General features: G+C 41.6%; 2 protein-coding genes across 2 annotated transcripts in view; both read right to left on the bottom strand.

The window, feature by feature from the left end:
- The window catches only part of LOC138969046 (origin recognition complex subunit 6-like), a 591738-nt gene that overhangs the window by 514147 nt on the left and 59260 nt on the right, over nucleotides 1-18331 (bottom strand). The gene's annotated exons all lie outside the window — the stretch shown is intronic.
- LOC138973592 (arrestin domain-containing protein 17-like) lies at nucleotides 67-16921 on the bottom strand. The gene is made up of 8 exons (XM_070346340.1): nucleotides 16629-16921; nucleotides 13306-13478; nucleotides 10789-10917; nucleotides 9862-10073; nucleotides 3918-4100; nucleotides 3434-3643; nucleotides 2610-2736; nucleotides 67-407 (listed from the first exon to the last, which is right to left on the bottom strand). The coding sequence occupies exons 2-8, from the start codon at nucleotides 13418-13420 to the stop codon at nucleotides 67-69; spliced, it is 1317 nt and encodes a 438-aa protein (XP_070202441.1). The 5' UTR covers nucleotides 13421-13478; nucleotides 16629-16921.

Genomic DNA, 18331 nt, shown 5'->3' with positions numbered 1-18331 from the left:
AAGTGCCACCATCCTCTGCGACAAAAGTAAAGCACAATTCAAAGTTTTCTGATCTCAGTGTTGGTGCTAGGTGTGGCCTAAAGAGTCGTAGCTGGGAGGCGGGGGTTGGGAAGAAGGGGGTGGTGAGGGTGGGGGAGAGGGTGGGGGAGAGGGTGGGGGAGAGGATGGGGGAGAGGGTGGCGCAGATGAGGGCTGGGAGGTGGTGGGAGGGGCAGCGGGGGACTGCGGGGTCTGCTGGCCGTTGGAGGACGAGGAAACCATGTTGTAGTAAGGATAGCTGGGCATTCGGCGCAGTTCCCTTCGTCTCTGTCGCAGGGGATCTGCCTCTTCTTCATCTTCGTTATCAATGCTCTCCCCGCTCTGCACTGTCATGTGACCGAACACGCACTCCTCGTATGATGGTGGAGCTAGAAAAATATAACAAAGGGAATTGAATATAGTATTATGTTACTGCCCGTGCAACATGCAGTCAGTGTTGGCACAGCATACTGCCATTAAAATTATAAAAGAAAAGAAATTGAGGACCCTCATAACAAACATTTAAATTGCATTCAAAAACAATGTTAGCAATCTTAAGTATCATCCACCAAATAAATAAATGATAAAGACAAACAAGTACATAATTCCCATTAAAGTGACTGAGTAATGCCCCTTTCTCTTTGCATCGGATGTGTGCATGTTTGTTTTAATGAGTGTTGATTTGTTTCAATCTCAAATTTTTAATAATTACTGTTTTACAAAGGAGTTTGTACATTCACACTCTTTGCAGAATAATCCATTTCAGTCACACAGCATATTTTTCTAAAAGGGTGAAGGGGGGGGGGGGGGGGGGGGAAGAGAGAGTTATTCTAAAACCGTGCGAGCCCTGACAGTTGAACCCCCAATTTAGGAACTCTCCCTGTTCTCTCAGATGTTCTGGATTTTAAGACTCCCTCCCTTTATTAAGAACTGATTTTCTCAGATTTTAAGGATTCTTAAAACGGGGGTTCCACTGTACAAATACTGAATTTCCTTTGCTTGTCCCTATCCAGTGCCTTAAAAAAACAAAACTATAGACGGTCTCCACTCCGGCACACATTGAGAGGACTCAGATTTGATAAAATTAAGTAGAAGTGCACCGCCAAGGCACTGCATACCCCAGCGAAAGACAAACCTCTCTCTTACTCTCTCTCTCTCTCTCTCTCTCTCTCTCTCTCAAACACACACAAACACACAAACACACACACACACACACACACACACACACACACACCCCCCAAGTTACACACGTACACACATACACTCACTCACACGCACTCACTCACTCTCTCACACACACTTCATACACACAAAACACACCCCCATACGCACATATACAGACGAACATACACACCTTTACAAACAAACACACATACACACACACACATACACTTACGCACATGCACACACACACACCCACCCACTCTCTCTCTCTCTTTCTTTCTCTCTCTCTCCCTCTCTCTCTCTCTTTCACAAACAGACACACACCCACACACACACACACATGTACATACGCACGCATGCACGCACGCACGCACACACATGCACGCACACACACACACACACACACACACACACACACACACACACACACACAAACACACACACTGACTCACACAAATCTCATACACACAAAACACACACTCATACGCACATAGACTGGCACGGTTGGCCTAGTGGTAAGGCATCCGCCCCGTGATCGGGAGGTCGTGGGTTCGAACCCCGGCCGGGTCATACCTAAGACTTTAAAATTGGCAATCTAGTGGCTGCTCCGCCTGGCGTCTGGCATTATGGGGTTAGTGCTAGGACTAGTTGGTCCGGTGTCAGAATAATGTGACTGGGTGAGATATGGCCTTTCGTGGTCGGCTGGGCGTTAAGCAAACAAACAAACAAATACGCACATAGACAGACGGACACACACACCTTTACAAACAAACACATATACACACTCATACACACACACACATACACACAAACTCATGCACACACACATTCAAACACACACTCTCTCTCACTCTCTCTCTCTCTTTCTTACACACACACACACACATGAGTACAGACTCGCGCGCACGCGCACACACACACACACACACACACACACACACACACACACACACACACACCCACAAACAGTAACACTAACACGTGCACAAAATGAACAACACACACACACACACACACCGCGCGAGAGAAAAAGACTACAGGGAGGCATGACGTCATGATGCATTAATTGACGTCAAAGACTTTCGACCGTGACGTAATCTTCTTACGCGAGCTTTATCCATAGACTTGGAAACTACGGAATTTCTACCCGTCCAAAGCGGCCTTGGGTGGCGTTTGCTAAAAAAATGGGGGCGCCTATTGCACCCACCGTATTTTTGTTAGTATGGTCCCAATTTTTGGTGAACTTCCATCTTCAACTGTAGCCCGTAGCCGGGCACAAAGAATCCTTCTTTATCATGTATTATCGGTATGAAAATTTCTCAAGTCGATTACAGTATAGCGTTCGTGGGATACCTCCAGCTTTGCTGGGATAACAAAAATAGCAAAAAGCTCAAGAATAAAGAAGAAAAATAAAAACAACAACTCACGATCAAGCATGCTGATGCGTTGTGGAGGTCCAATGTTGGACAAGTGGTCGAATTCTCTCAGTGGAACTGTTCCTATCGTCACTTCTGCAGACAGGTCTGTTGTGCTCCATCCAACAGGTATTCGAAGCTAGATTCAGAAAATCCACACAGTAAAGTCTGATATTAACTGGGCGAAGTCACAATACTGGCTGCATGAAGCTTTAGCACTGAATTATTGGTAAAAAAGACTTTTCAAAGTTAACTTTGGGCTAAATTAAGGAAGGCTTTAATATATCAACATAGTAACAGATTTTCAAATTATATGTGCAATTTGTGAACATAATTATTGTATTTCATTTTCATTTGGCAACATAATGCTAGTGACATGTGGTTGGGATACATATACCATCTCGGAGTCAACACATAATGTTTACCCATTTCTGTCTGGCCTGGATTCGAACCAAGACAAAGAAGAAGCAATGCTTCAAAAACCCATAAAACTAAAACTCTTATATTTTGTCTTTTCGAGCATTACACTGTCAAAAATGTTTGAAATTGACAGGTGGTCAGACAGGAGATTTACATAGAAAAAAATCTTTTCAGGGATCCTTTGGGGTGGTCGTTTCTGAAAAGTGCTCGCTAGGGCAAGTTCGAATATATTTATATTTCAACAGTAATAAAAAGGTGTCAACTGTATACAACTTTTTTTTAACTGCAAACTGGCATACACATTGACGTGACTCAACATTTTCCTACCCACAAACCCCTCCCCTCAGACAACATCATTCCTGTGTCCATCATTGTCTTTACTGAGTCACCACCATCGTCGTTGCTGTCACTCTTACCGTAACTTGGTACATTGTGGAGATGATGCCACACCCCTCAAGTAATGACGGCGCGACGGCGGGGATCAAGGCATAGTTGTGTAGTGTGTATGTTTTGCTGGCTTCGATTTCGTCTTCTATTTCATACAGCACCCACACATTCACCTTGTCGTGAAATTTCGGGTTGCCTGAAGAGAAGACGCTGTCGGAGTATCCTGTGTACCGCACAGTCTGCAAATATTCAGTTGCAGATGGTGTTGAATGACATAATAAAACAGTTATCTTTGACACCTACATTTCACTTAAACCAACTCTACGTACCCAAAGCTAGCAGATGCTAATGAACAAAAGAAAATTATAGATGACTACCTGCTCTTCCATCAGCTAATATGTCAATAATTTTTGTCAGTAAATTTGAACCCCTTGGGTTTTAACCTACAATACTAAACAATAGTGTCTGCCACCCCAAAAGAACCAAACCAAGACCTAGAGAAGACCACAGTACCTGTACAAGCTGTATGCACAAGCCACAGAGTGATGATGTTGACTTGTTCTCTACGCTGATTTCAAACATCATGGGCTCGCCTGGAACAAAGCCAGTCTTGCGAAGGCTGAACTTAGACACAACCACACCGGAATCACAGCAGCATCCTTCGTATATCTCTTCCTTTGTTGACAGACAAGGTTCCTGGAAATACAAATGCTAGAGTAAACGGTGATGCACCAACATGCTTGTCTGTTTTTTGGTCTGCCTCAGCCTGCGTGTGTGTATGCGTGTGTGTTCCTGGAAAAAGAGTGCCAGAGTAAACGCTGATGCAATGATATGCTTGTCTGTCTGTCTGCCTGCTTGCCTGCATGTGTGTGTGTGTGTTTGTGCGTGATGGAAAAAGACCTATCGCTCAGTGGAGAACCTCTGACGTACATGAGATACAATGTCCAGCCTCCAGAGCCGATGTTTGGGTGAATGACAAAAAAGAAGACATGAATTTAAACAGGCCGTTGAAAACTTATAAACAGCAACCTTCAATGTTGAATACTTCGTGCAAAAGAATTTGAGACCAAAATTAATGTGTTGGCATGCATCCTGACAACAAAATCTGAGATAAATTACTTCAAGGAAAGAACTAGTGCCAGATACAAGGACACACTCATTTCTTACCAATTAGGTCAGGGATAAAATATTCGGTCTGCTGTCTTGTTTTTTCCTTTAAATTCCATTTCCCCCCAATAAAAAATATGTTCAGTTCAGTTGGACTCAAAGTGCTGATCACAACTTTCATTTTGACTTGTTTCAGTTCTGTGTGCCTGTGTGTTTGAGTGTGTGTGTGTGTGTGTGTGTGTGTGTGTGTGTGTGTGTGTGTGTGTGTGTGTGTGTGTGTGTGTGTGTGTGTGTGTGTGTGTGTGTGTGTGTGTGTGTGCGTGCGTGCGTGCGTGCGTGCGTGTGTGTGTGTGTGTGTGCGTGTGTGTGTGCGTGTGCCTGTGTGTGTGTGTGTGTGCCTATGTGTGTGTGTGTGTGTGTGTGTGTGTGTGTGTGTGTGTGTGTGTGTGTGTGTGTGTGTGTGTGTGTGAGTCTGTGCGTCTGTCTGTGTGCTCTGTTTTGTCTCCACCTATTGTGTAATTTGTTAACATCACCCATGATTCCATAGGTGCCTTGAACCATTAAAATATCACATTTTTCTTAACATTAAACTTCTACTTAATCTGCAGGGCTAAAGTGTTGATGCTGGAAAAATACAGTGGAACCCCCCTTTTAAGACCCCCCAAATTAAGACTTCCTCCTTTTTAAGACACCCTTTTCTCAGACATTCTGTTCATAGCCTTTGTAAATTTACCCCCATTTTAAGGCTCCCTCCTTTTTAAGACCTGATTTTGTCACATTTCTGGAGGTCTTTAAAGGGGGGTTCCACTGTACTACGTATAGGTCTATCATATGGGGAAAAGCGAATTTAAAAGGTTAGGCAAGGAAAAGGTCTTTCCCTCTCTCCTCTATTACAGAAACTGAATAAATTTACCAGTTTTGAAATTGAAGGTTTAAGACTTGCTATAGCTGTACACAGGGACTCACAAAAAAACAATACCCGGTAGGCAAGCAGTTATTTATAGTCTTGTGCAACTTAACACCAGACAATGATTTTATCAACTTCAGAGTCACAAGACTCATGTATGTTTCTCTGTTAATCAAACCTGTGAATGGTTGCTATGGTGACACTGATGTCACTGGGTGGAATCTTGCAAATTACAGGGTTTCTCACAGTAATCCGACACTTTTTGAATTAACCTTAGAACTCATTAATTCAGACTGCCTACCAGCAGTATTCCGCTGATGTTTCTCGGGTTTTTTGGAGTGAAAATTGATATGTTCTTATAAATTAAACAACAACCCCCTTTAACGACTTAGTATACAACATCACTCCTTATTTGTATAAAAATTGAACAACACTCCCAGGTGCGCAATATAACTATATCAAGCTGGGAATTACGGAACTGTAGAGTGTGACCTTCAGTCACAGTTGTTTGCTTATGACAGCGTACTTGTTGGTTCGTTGATCGGTAAGTAATCAGTACAATAACTGTGTTCAGCAGATGTACACCTCTGAGACAAGCCAAACCTGCCTCTACATTGCAGGTGTCCAGTTTCCTTAACACTATTGTGACTAGCATTGCCACGGCGTTAACGTCCTGCCTGCCCAAGCTTGCCACCAAGAAACTTCCCAAAAAACAGTAACTGTAAAGAAATCTGTCTAGCAAGCTTGAATTAAGTCCAATCACCACCAAATTTTGTGTACTAATTAAACAAGAAGAGCAAACGCTCGATCGAGTCACTTTCGCAGTTCTGAATATTATATGAGGCATCAGATGGACAGGAAGAAATTGCTATTCACAACACAATGAGTCACGTTCACATAAAATTTGAGCCCGGTCACTTTTATAGTTTCCGAGAAAAGCCCAACGTTAAGTTGTGTGTTGCCGAACAGAAAAGGCTAGTTATCTCCCTTGTTTTTCTGATAACGTTCGTAAAAGGCTACAGATGTAAATACTTTGATGTAAAGAATAATCCTACAAAGTTTCAATCACATCCGATGAACTTTGTCAAAGATATAAAATGTCTAATTTTTCCTTTGACGCTGACCTGTGACCTTGAAAAAGGTCAAAGGTCAACGAAACCATCGTTAAAGTGTAGAGGTCATTGGAGGTCACGACTAAACAAAATATGAGCCCGATCGCTTTGATAGTTTCCGAGAAAAGATATAAAATGTCTAATTTTTCCTTTGACGCTGACCTGTGACCTTGAAAAAGGTCAAAGGTCAACGAAACCATCGTTAAAGTGTAGAGGTCATTGGAGGTCACGACTAAACAAAATATGAGCCCGATCGCTTTGATAGTTTCCGAGAAAAGTCCAACGTTAAGGTGGTGTCTACGGCCGGCCGGCCGGCCGGACGGCCGGCCGGCCGGCCGGCCGGCCGGACAGACTAACACTGACCGATTACATAGAGTCACTTTTTCTCAAGTGACTCAAAAATGGATGCCCAGTTCAGTCGTGCTATTTATAAGTTTGTCACGCGATTTGTTTTAGCAAAGGGGGGGTGAAAGGGGGATAATTTGTGTTTTTTAACGTTTTTTTGTGTGTGTTTTCTTTTCCACTGCTTTTTTAAAAGTTATTTTTTAACAGAAAGTATTATAAATAATTTTATAACCAAACAAGGTGTAAAACCTATGAATTATCTGAAATATTGTTAAAATTCTACACAGAAATAAGGAGACAGTACAAAGAAAAAAACAAGCAAATCCCGCATTCACTCACAGCATCCTGACTCAAATGAAACAAAACTGTGACACTCACCAAATGATGTCTAGGTAATCCATATTGAATATAAGTCACATTTTCACAACAAAGTCCCAACTGTACACCTATGAACATTTCCAAAAGGATTAGGCTCCAGCCATCCATTGTTATCAGTGCTGCCACGCCCCCCTTGCAACTACACATTCGAAGATTCATGTAGTACCACCCTAACACGTGTAGTTTGCCAACTCATACTAGCAGCAACAACGGGACTGTTTCTTCCTCAATATCACTGCTATTATCGCTTTCTTGAGGCGAAAACAACACGTCGGAATCATGATCTACAGGGTCCTCAAGATCCAACATCCGGAGAATCTCCTCCCATGACAAGGCTCGCCTTCGATTCATTTTTTTTCTCGAAAAAACCGCACAAACCAGGCTAATTTTACATATGGCGGAAGGGCACACCAAGTGTGTGAAGGGAAACAACTCAATTTACTGCAAGCTTCAAAAACCGGGAAGCAATCACGAGTCGTGTACCTTGTATGTCTAATACTAAAATAGTCACTTCCCGTCCGTGGGCGTTGCAGCGCTATTACTAATATAGTCACCTCCCGTCGCGAAAGTGTTAAAGGTTTTATTCTGGCAAAATTCATAAACTACAGGAAAACAGAAAGCTTCCTTTATGGGGAGCTTAAGTTGTATTTCTTTATTGGGAAAGTTCCCACAAAAAATAAAAAATAAACAGAAAGGGATATAATTCAGCACACAAAAAATGTCTCTAATTGCTGCAAGAGCAATAGATACAGTTCAGTTTGTGGTTGTAAGTATGTCACCAAACACCAGAAATATCTTAAAACAAGTGTTTGAGCGCTCAGTTACTCAAATTGGAAATGGCTGTGTTTTGAGTGGTGATTTGACACTGTATTTCCCTACACGGCGCCTTCTTCATCCTCTATTCATTTTCATCCTACCATATCCTCTAGGGAGGGGTTGGTTGGTTGGTTTTTGGGTTTTAATGTCCTCTGGGGAGGGGAGAAGGGGGGCTTTTAGGTAAGCCTTAAACCAGTAAAAATTTATGAAACGTTCAGCTCAAAACATCCCTACTGTTGCATTGACGACATCACACATAGTCCTGAAATTCCCTTTCATTCCCAACGTCCAGTTTCTGGTACAATTTATTCGGCACCAGTTCTAAAGAATGACACTTCAAATATTGTTAGATAACACACTTTTTCATCTAAAAAATACCGGTGGGTGCTTAACAGAACGGCAAGGCAACACCCACCCTCTGAGTGTGCAATGCCGACCTGCTCACTTAAAAATGTCATCGTCAAAGTTCTGAAGAATCAAGTGAAATTGCGTCACTCAATTTATGTCAACTTTATCTTTACGTCATTTCATTTCCTTCTTAGTGTTCATTCTTAATCTGTCGCTCTCTGTTGGACAAGAAAAGTCCAAGCAACTGATTTACTGAAACGCATGGTTTCATGTGAGATTGTTATATGAGCCCATTTCACCTGTTAATATTCATCACGTCAGGTGAGTGACTGGCTAACCCAGGTTACGAGAATGCTTTGACTAACAGGCATAATCAGATAGGAGCGATCCAGTCCCCATTGCAGCTGTTCTGTCTATGGCGGGATTGCTTCAAAATTTACTTTGGTTGAAATTAGACAGTAATAAAACCGCTATTTCTAGCAAATGATAATAGACATTGGATATCCGCATGAGCCGAAAGTCAGCACATAAGAAATAACTAATAATGTCTTTACAAGTGTGAATCTGACTCTCATAAAAAAAAGGTCATTCTGTCACCACACCAAGCAGCAAAACCATGTCTAAAACACCTCAATTGTAATGTAATTGTGAGAGTCGGAAAAAAAGCAGTAGGACAAAATACAGTATTTTCCATGTTATTTTTCCCTGACAAAATATTTGAAATTTCTGGTTAACGCTATCCCTGAGTAGCAGTCCTTAACAAATGGCCCACTAATCTTCAGACACAGATGTAGTCAAAGTAAAGCTTATGGTTTACAAGATCTAACAATATATTCTGATTTATTCATCAAGTGCAAGAAACAACAGTGTATGATAAATGAAAAGATATTGTGTGTTACCTGAAATTTTTCACTGCAGTGCTTTTAAAGAAATGAAAACAATACTGTGTTGTATTGTATCAGCCCTGAAAGTTAAAAAAAAAATGGTGAACTAGCCTTTGGCTAATGATGGTGAAAATTGACTTGCCACAGAACAAATTTTACTAGCCAAACCAACAATTTGTTTCAGCAACTTTACACGCATTTGGCGAGTAGATGAACATTTCTACTCGCCAGTTACATGTAATTTCTACTCACCATGGCGAGTAAAATACTTGCCACTTTCAGGGCTGTGTATTGTATTGTATTGTAATACATTACATTACATTATATTATATTGTATTGTATGTTATGGTATGGTATGGTATTGTGGTAATACATAAATAAATCAGGACAAGCGTACTTTAGCCACATTCTGAAGGGTATTCAAGTCCAGTTGGGGTATGAAGGTAAAATCCATGTTATTGTATTGTGTTGTATGATATTCTATCCTATTGTATTGTCTTGTCTTGTCTTGTATTGCATTGTGGTTATAGATCAATTGAAACAAGACACACTGTACTCACAGCTACATTATGAATGGTGTTCAAGTCCAGGTGGCGTATTACAGTAAAATCCATATCACAATCCAAGACCCCCTTCCAGCCTCTATCTAAGAAGGCCATGCACTGATAGCGAATGTACCCTCGCCGACCCTCGAAGGATGAGGGGATGCTGGCAGGTAGCGCCACACTGAAGGGGTAGATGTGAAATCCTGCTGGATGCTTAACCTCCTCATCTGCAAGCAAGTATAATGCACACTTTTTAACAATGCCAAGAATTACAATTCAATAATGGAATCTATAGCTGTGGCTTAACTTATAGTAAAAACAAACAAACAAAATATGGTTACGCTAATTTAAGTACATTTTTGTTACAACCACAGTAAAAGCAACTTCTCATTTTCAATTTACAATGTTAATGTGACAGAGAGAATGTTTAACAATTAGGAACAAGCAACTGGAATTACAACTAAACATAAGTAAAAGGCTCACGCCGCCTCACAGGAAGTTTACAGATTTGAGCGTTTAGCAAAAGAAGCAAAACTAACATGCTAAAACACACAAGGAATAGCTTTTTTTTTATTATTAAGCTTTTGACAATTTTTGCAATGGTCCAGTTTGATATGAAAAACACAGCAGCATCCTTTGTCCTAAGAAGTTCTTAAAAACATCCTAATACTGTTACAGTTTATTGTAATAGAAAATTGCTAATTTTCTTCATATCTCACTCAAAAAGTAAAATTTGTTCTTTTTGCCCTACATCATAAATGCTACAAATCTGAAAATCAATGATGCATCCATTTGCATCAAATTTACAAGTAGGGTTTAAAATCAGAATCAATACATAGCAAGTAAACAAAAAAAGTGAAACCAAACTAAAGCATAAAGCAAAACTATAATAAAAACAAAGGAAGTGAAAACGCTACAAAATATAAAGACTTTGATGCACACCTCCCTCAGCATTGTAGAGAACGACATTCTCATCTATATAGGTTTCATAAGCACGGTAGTGTTTCTTGCTGTCCCCACCAGATACCTCCCACGATGATTTCGCTCTTCCCTCGAACTTGATGCTGATGTCTGGACAGAATTAGAAACAACATACATTTCTTTACAAATACACACACAAAACATTACACACCCACACACACACACACACACAAAGACAGACAGGCAGGCAAACAGACAGACAAGCATATTAGTGCACAAAAGTTACATTCTTATAATGTTAAACGTAGTGAAGATTCCCACTACAAGTACAAGCCTGCTTCAGTTTTGGAAACCAAGTACTGACTGCCTAGGTAACACATAGAAAGGGTCAGGACTCTACACAATGGTGTCTGTAATGTAATGACCATCAAATGAAACAGTACCTACTAAAGACAAATATACAGTACTTTTATCATGGTACAGTAGAACCCCCCTGTTAAAATCTAAAAAGATTAGAGAAAATCAGGTCTTGAAAAAGAGGCAGTATTAAAATAGAGGTCAATTAAAAGAGGTTATGAACAAAATTTGAAAAAGCCAGTAGCTAGGCGAAAGTACCTGATGAGGTCCCACTTAAATTACTACAAAAGCCAACATGGAACTCGAGTAGTCTCAAAGAGAGCGAGAGTTCTTTCTATCTTGGGTAGTTTACGTCAAGACATTGTGTCTAATTACATAAGGAAATCATTAAACATAGTGTTTGGTTCCTTTTTGGCATGTCTCACAGTCAAAATGTTAATCATATTTTGGTTGGAGATGCAAACTGACAAACTGACAGATCCGTGACATCTTGTGTGAAGAGGCAGACTTGGATGAACTGGCTGGAGAGCCATTGTGGTCAGCGGACTTCGCGACAGCACCTGTCGGAAGTTCTCCATTGTAATCTGTCGGACTTGACTTAGAGGTGCGTGCTAATGGACGAAGACTAGCGCGTTCAGCGGTATTCTGTGGATCCGCGACAACATGTATAGACATATTTTGCTGGCAACACTAAATGGTACGTGTAGTCATCTGTGGGATAGTTTTGTGAATGTTTCGACTGTTTAAAGCCCTAGTCTGCCTCAAATGGTGTACAGAACGATTTAAATCTTCTCACGAAAAAAGCGGTTCTAACCTTATGGAACACACTTGCAATAGCATTCGTTTGAATGGCTATTTAGCTTGCGTAAACCACACAATAGATTTTGTGGTTTATTTTACCCATGAGCCATCGTGAACCCGTGTGATCCCCTTTCCCACTTTTTTTTTTATAACAATTTAGTCGTCAGTTTGTGATTTCAATGCGACTCGCTGTATCTGCGATAGCACGTTATTGTGTACCTCTGAATCTATACCGGCTCGGTTGGCCTAGTGGTAAGGCGTCCGCCCCATGATCGGGAGGTTGTGGGTTCGAACCCCGGCCGGGTCATACCTAAGACTTTAAAATTGGCAATCTAGTGGCTGCTCCGCCTGGCGTCTGGCATTATGGGGTTAGTGCTAGGACTGGTTGGTCCGGTGTCAGAATAATGTGACTGGGTGAGACATGAAGCCTGTGCTGCGACTTCTGTCTTGTGTGTGGGGCACGTTATATGTCAAAGCAGCACCGCCCTGATATGGCCCTTCGTGGTCGGCTGGGCGTTAAGCAAACAAAAAAACCAAAAAACCCAAAAAAAACACCTCTGAATCTAAAATGCAACAAACGACTGCGAGTCACACGCAGTTATAGGCGGCGTTGGCTTCAAAGAAGCAAGCGCTGTGCAGAAAATTCGTCTGCTTGGGAAACACGACCTTGCGTGGACTGCTTCCGGGCTCTAATTTTTCAAACTTTCAAAACTTCAAATTGTACTGATCTTGTCTTGATGATTTATGATATAAGAATGTTTGTGTAACAAGCTGTCAATTAATTATTTAGATTTTTAAAAGTTAGTTCTAGCGCCAAAACGAGGCGTCCGATTTGTCTCATTGTAAATCCGTTCTGACTGCACGAAATAAATGTTCTGAAAAATGCTCGCTCTTTACGGAGGGCACCCAGGATGTTCTCAAGCAGTGAGTGTTTAAACGAAAGGGTGTTTGTACTGTCTGTAAAAGCCTGACAGTGTCTGTGACCAGAAACTGATGGTTTACGTGAAGCTGAATGTGCCTTTAATATATATATCGATCCTCATCTTCGACAAAAACAAAAAAAATCGATGCTTCAACAGTACCCTATCTTTAAATAGGGGGGGGGGGGGGGGGGGGAGTCTTAAATCCTTCAGGTCTTCAAAGAGAAATTCTATAATACTTCACACACACAAATTATCCAATATAAAACACCCTGACAAAGGCCACGAGGCCGAAATATTGGTGAAAACGTGAAGGCTTGTTTTGGTTATTTTTTCCTTATTTGTTTGTGTGTATATATAATATATATATATAACATCAGAAATATATATATATTACGAAAGGATACATATTAAGGGCATTTCCAGCACAACAGGTAGCACTGTGCTTCACAGGACTTACTGAGTATTCTTGTTGGTTTTGACAGTTTCAGGATCACTGTTCCTGTGATGTTTTGGCCAGCACTGAACACAGCATCCTCACTGTCAAAGCGAATGTCAAAGGCCTCGATTTTCATCCTCGATTAATAATTCATCCCAGCATTGCAGTGACTGTCAGAACTTCTTGGTTCATACCTGAAATATAGGAAACAATCATTGAATTTACACTTGTATTGCCAAAGAAGAAATATGGTTTTGGACTTGGTACAATGAATTATTACCTAAGAGATAGAAATACAAGCAACTGTGAGGCAAACCAAAATACATGATTTAAAACAGCAGTTATGCAATACACTCAGCAGGGGTGTACCTTAACACCCATCCGACCGCCTGAGGCGGGTAGAAATCGCGTCGGGCTAGTTCAAATACATGATCCACCTGCCCGTCTGGCAACCTCAAAATCTGTTCTGTACTGCCCACTCATCCCACCTCCCCTCCCCCATTTTGAGAAGGACTGCCACCACCCAGCCGAGACACTTACATTGTCTATATATATTGTCTATACACTTACATTGTCTGTCTATATATAGACAGCTACCCCTTCTGCCTCACTTGACCAGTCATCACCCCTCCTTGACAGTACCTCCCGCAGCTGCTGATAGCGTGCAATGTAGTGCAGGTGGTCATTGACCGCATGAATACTCACAGAGATCGTTCTCTAAAATTTGTTTACACCAGCATGGCTGACCAACCTATTATTGACAGTAATACTGCTGTCAACTATTTTCCATTCACTTAAGTCGTTAAGAAGAAAAACAAATCTTGACCAAGAAGAAAAGATGCAGTTTAACAAAAGGAATAGGGATGCAACTCTGCAACTCTCGACTGAATCAAAAGCATAAAGATCACATGTGAACAGTACTAGGTTTAGGAAATTTTAATATGACTAACATGACGAAATCTGTAGTTGATACCCCTACATTTGGCTGGTAGTGGTATGCAAATTCTAATGTATACTTCTGCTTTATCTAACACTAAAAATATTTGTCCTTAAATCAAATAAAGAAAAAGAGACAAACACGAAAGCAGCTTAAACACTTCTGTAGTCAGCTTTTCACACCGTTTTTATTCTCAACAAAGAAAAGCATAAATTTTTTTTTAAACACTGGTCATATTTTGCATAATTAAAAAACTAAAAAAATATTTTGCTGATTTACTTAAAAAATGTGTGTTCTTGTGTGTGATTGTGTGGTAACTCAAGTTCCATACCGAACTTAGCATGTAAATTGTGTGGTAGGGGGGTATATTTATATGCGGTAACCAGCCTGGAAGAAAAAGAAAATGGGACATTTGTCCCCCTCAACCAAATTTTGATGGGACATTACATAGTCAAAGGCAAAAAGCCCAAAGCAGGCTGGGCGGTCCGAAAATGCTTCTGTCGAAAGATGCAAAATAGTTCTATTTGGTGCCATATGATGATATGCGAATGTGCCAGTGTATCAGGTTAGTGTGTGTGTGTGTGTGTGTGTGTGTGTGTGTGTGTGTGTGTGTGTGTGTGTGTGTGTGTGTGTGTGTGTGTGTGTGTGTGTGTGTGTGTGTGTGTGTGTGTGTGTGCAAGAGAGAAAAACAAGACGAAATAGAAGCAATTTGTTCGACACTTTCGCCGCTTTCGACGCAATGGTCTTCTGTTGTTTCAATGCGAACATCACCTGAGGTTGAAGGGCGAAGTACAGTGGAACCTCCCGTAACGACCTCTCCCAAGAACGACCCCCTCCTTTTGCCGACCGATTTTCTCGGCACGGATGCTTTTCACACTGTAACTAACCTCCCAAGAACGACGCCCTCCTTTTTCCGACGACCGACCTACCAACTTAGGGTCAATAACGACTTTGACCTTTTAACCAGTGAGTGTCAAAGGTCGTAATTACGCAGCACACGTGGAACACGCATGCCATTAGTCACGCATCAAGAGTCAGGTGTGGAAGTCTGTAGTCAGTAGTGCATGCAAGTCCAGTGGCCTACGGCTGTCATCTTCTCACCTATTGCTGTCACAATTGAAGAACTGTCCTCGAAGTAGGGGGAGGGGATGGGAGGGGCTGGGTAGGGGCAGTTAGAACAACATCTCAATAATGAATTTCTGTGTATGTATTCTGTGAGTGTGTGCTCACCAACTGAGACCTCGGGTCAATGACTCATACTTGCCAATGAGCAAGTTTTACCTATGGGACCGTCTCCTTTGATGTCTGAGAGGAAACCTTCCTGTCCCAGGTTACAGACACTGACCTTCTTACTCGGGGTCAATCAGCGAGTTTTACCTATGAGACCGCGCGCGCGCGTGTGCGTGTGTGTGTGTGTTATGTCTGCCCGTCTGTGCGCTGGTGTGTGCACGTACATCATGCTTATGCACAACAAATGGGAACACAAATAGGATAACGGAAACAACTTTCAAGACTGAACTGCCCAACAGTTGCCACCCCTGTGAAAAAAATTATACCTCCCAAACTCCCAATAAAGACCCCTCCTTTTTACGACCGATTTTTCTGGACATTTTCAAAGTCGTTAGTGGGAGGCTTTACTGTAGTTGAAAGGATATTTTTCCTTGACCGGGAAGTAACTTTACTTTTTTCTCTGGAGGCATTGCTTTTTTACGTGGGTCTGTGTTTTGATCGATATCGCTTGCGTTGAGAGTTTCCAAATTCCACAGAGGTAAATGCGCAAGCACAGATTGGTCCCGCCAGATAGTTCGCAGGATTGGTTAAATGATAATAAATTACATTTCAAAGCCAATCACAGCGCGTTTCACAAACTCGCAAGTTGCTCGGCTAGGCGTGCGTTTTTGCTTAGGTCTTTCCGTGAAAAGTGTGAATGGGGTGGCGCAGTGGTACTGGTACGTACGTAATCTCAGTGAGCCCTTTGACGCACTGAAGGGAATTTCAATGGGACATTTTCAGATGTTATGCGCCAATGGCGCAGGGCACACTAGTAAATGAAATCCTGAGCTAACTTTCTATGAGGTTTAGTCAGTGTGTGATTGTGTGACGGGGTGCGAATGCTGTTTTGATTTATTTTGTTTCAACGTGACTGCTTTTATTTTTAATAATTTATTGAACCAAGGTTAAGGTTTAAGCTACTAGAAGAAGAACAACACTAAATAATCAAAGTGGGTATGTGTTCCCTTGCAAAGCAAGTTAGCAAACTCAGAGACAAGACAGCGAAGAGCTTACGGAAAACGACAAATAAGCTGCAAATGCGAAAAAAATTCCCTTTAAATCAATCATAAAATCATACCCCAAAAAGCAGCAGTAACCATTTAACAAGTAAGTTTTGGTGTAAACTGCACGTTACCTTGATACAACTGTAGAATACGGATAACGATACTCCCACATCAGTGGAAGCTTGAATGGAATGAAAACCATTTTCGAAAGTGACACATTATTATGCCGTTCTCGACCAACCCTGTGCTGAAACTCAGGAAAACGCTGACAACAGCCAGCATTCCACCAAATCGTTTGACGAGTAATCTTCCTTTGACGATTATAAGATTCGTTCCAGTGTCATGTGAGTCCTGCCACACCTAAGTGCATCGCTGCGTGCAACTTTCCGTCACAAGGAATTATCGATCCATCCGAATCCTCACACTCACAGAACACGACCACAAGGTGAGCAGGAATTACCTCCCTTGGCCTATGTGGGAGGTATTCTTCTGATTTTGTTTTCCATTCTTAGTTCTTTCTTATTGCCGATAGAATTGACTGAAAATATAGTTATCTTCCTTTAAGTAATTTTCATATCCCTTTTCTACCCTTTTGACACCTAATCTGTTTCTGTATTTTATTTGTTTCAACTTTTGTGCATGCTTGAATGAGACCCCCCCATGCGTTTTCTGACTTCCGTCGTCTGCTTCAACGGAGTTTGACGTTGGTCACTGGATAGCTCTACTGAAACCACAGGCGGAAGGTATCGTTCACTGGTCCAGTGAACGATACCTTCTATGAAAGTAGCGGTCCAGTGAACGATACCTTCCGCCTGTGCTGAAACAAGCGCTCTTCAACGAGACAGACATATCTTGTGGTCGCGTCCGGTGTCTGCTGTGCCGTTTAGCATCTTGAACACGCGGCCAGTACAACTGGCCTTGACACGGAACGATTCAAGGGGGGCAATCTCAGTCATCTGAAAGAGGGAAATCCAAACGCAATCCGCCTTGTTCGATTTTATGGGCTTGGACGATAGAGAAAAATAAGAAAAGCAAAAGCTGGAGTCCAGTCTGGACGAAACTGCTATCAAGAACGCAGAATTGATTTTTTCTGAGTTTTTTTTAGCCGTAAGCGCCATGTTTATCAGAGCAGGAAACTCTTCCAGAGTGAGGCCCCTTTGTTGGTTTCACTGCGGCCGCATGTTGTGAACAGCAGTTATGAGAAATTCGAAATGAGAAATGGCGCTTACGGCTAAAAAAAAAAACTCAGAAAAAATCAATTCTGCGTTCTTGATAGCAGTTTCGTCCAGACTGGACTCCAGCTTTTGCTTTTCTTATTTTTCTCTATCGTCCAAGCCCATAAAATCGAAAAAGGCGGATTGCGTTTGGATTTCCCTCTTTCAGATGACTGAGATTGCCCCCCTTGAATCGTTCCGTGTCAAGGCCAGTTGTACTGGCCGCGTGTTCAAGATGTGCCGTTTAGAAACTGTATCTGGATATCCGGTTTTTAGATAAGAGATAAGATAAGATAAATTTGCAGATGCCGCGAGGCCTATTTCTGATCTTTTGACCAGTACTATTGACTATCCTAACTTTGAGATGGCCTTTGATTTTGTCTGCTTTCTATGTAAGCGGCTGTGGAGCTCTATCCCGCTTCTCCAAAGTACATATGTACTGCTGATGGACTTCCACCCATGTAGTAGTAGTAGTAGTAGTAGGGACTGGAAAGTGGTTTCCTTAAAATTAATATTAAAAGTCCCATGGTTTTAAGCCATTAAGGACTTGAGTGTTTGTCCGCTTTCAAAAGTGGTTTCCATTTATAAGCCTTGCGGCTTTTTAAGTGTCCCATCTCATT

The sequence above is a fragment of the Littorina saxatilis genome, linkage group LG1 (genome assembly GCF_037325665.1).
Source record: "Littorina saxatilis isolate snail1 linkage group LG1, US_GU_Lsax_2.0, whole genome shotgun sequence".
Classification (NCBI taxonomy): Eukaryota; Metazoa; Mollusca; class Gastropoda; order Littorinimorpha; family Littorinidae; genus Littorina; species Littorina saxatilis.
The sequence above is the reverse complement of the archived record's forward strand: the minus strand, read 5'-3'. Positions and strand labels throughout refer to the sequence as shown.

What these genes read in the sequence shown, in the direction of transcription:
- LOC138973592 (XM_070346340.1), bottom strand. Translation starts at nt 13,420, where the DNA reads ATGAAAATCGAGGCCTTTGACATTCGCTTTGACAGTGAGGATGCTGTG. An exon ending in CCACAATGTACCAAGTTACG is followed by an intron (nt 2,737 to 3,433) that starts GTAAGAGTGACA and finishes TTCTGAATCTAG; the next exon opens with CTTCGAATACCTGTTGGATG. An exon ending in ACGCATCAGCATGCTTGATC is followed by an intron (nt 408 to 2,609) that starts GTGAGTTGTTGT and finishes ATATTTTTCTAG; the next exon opens with CTCCACCATCATACGAGGAG.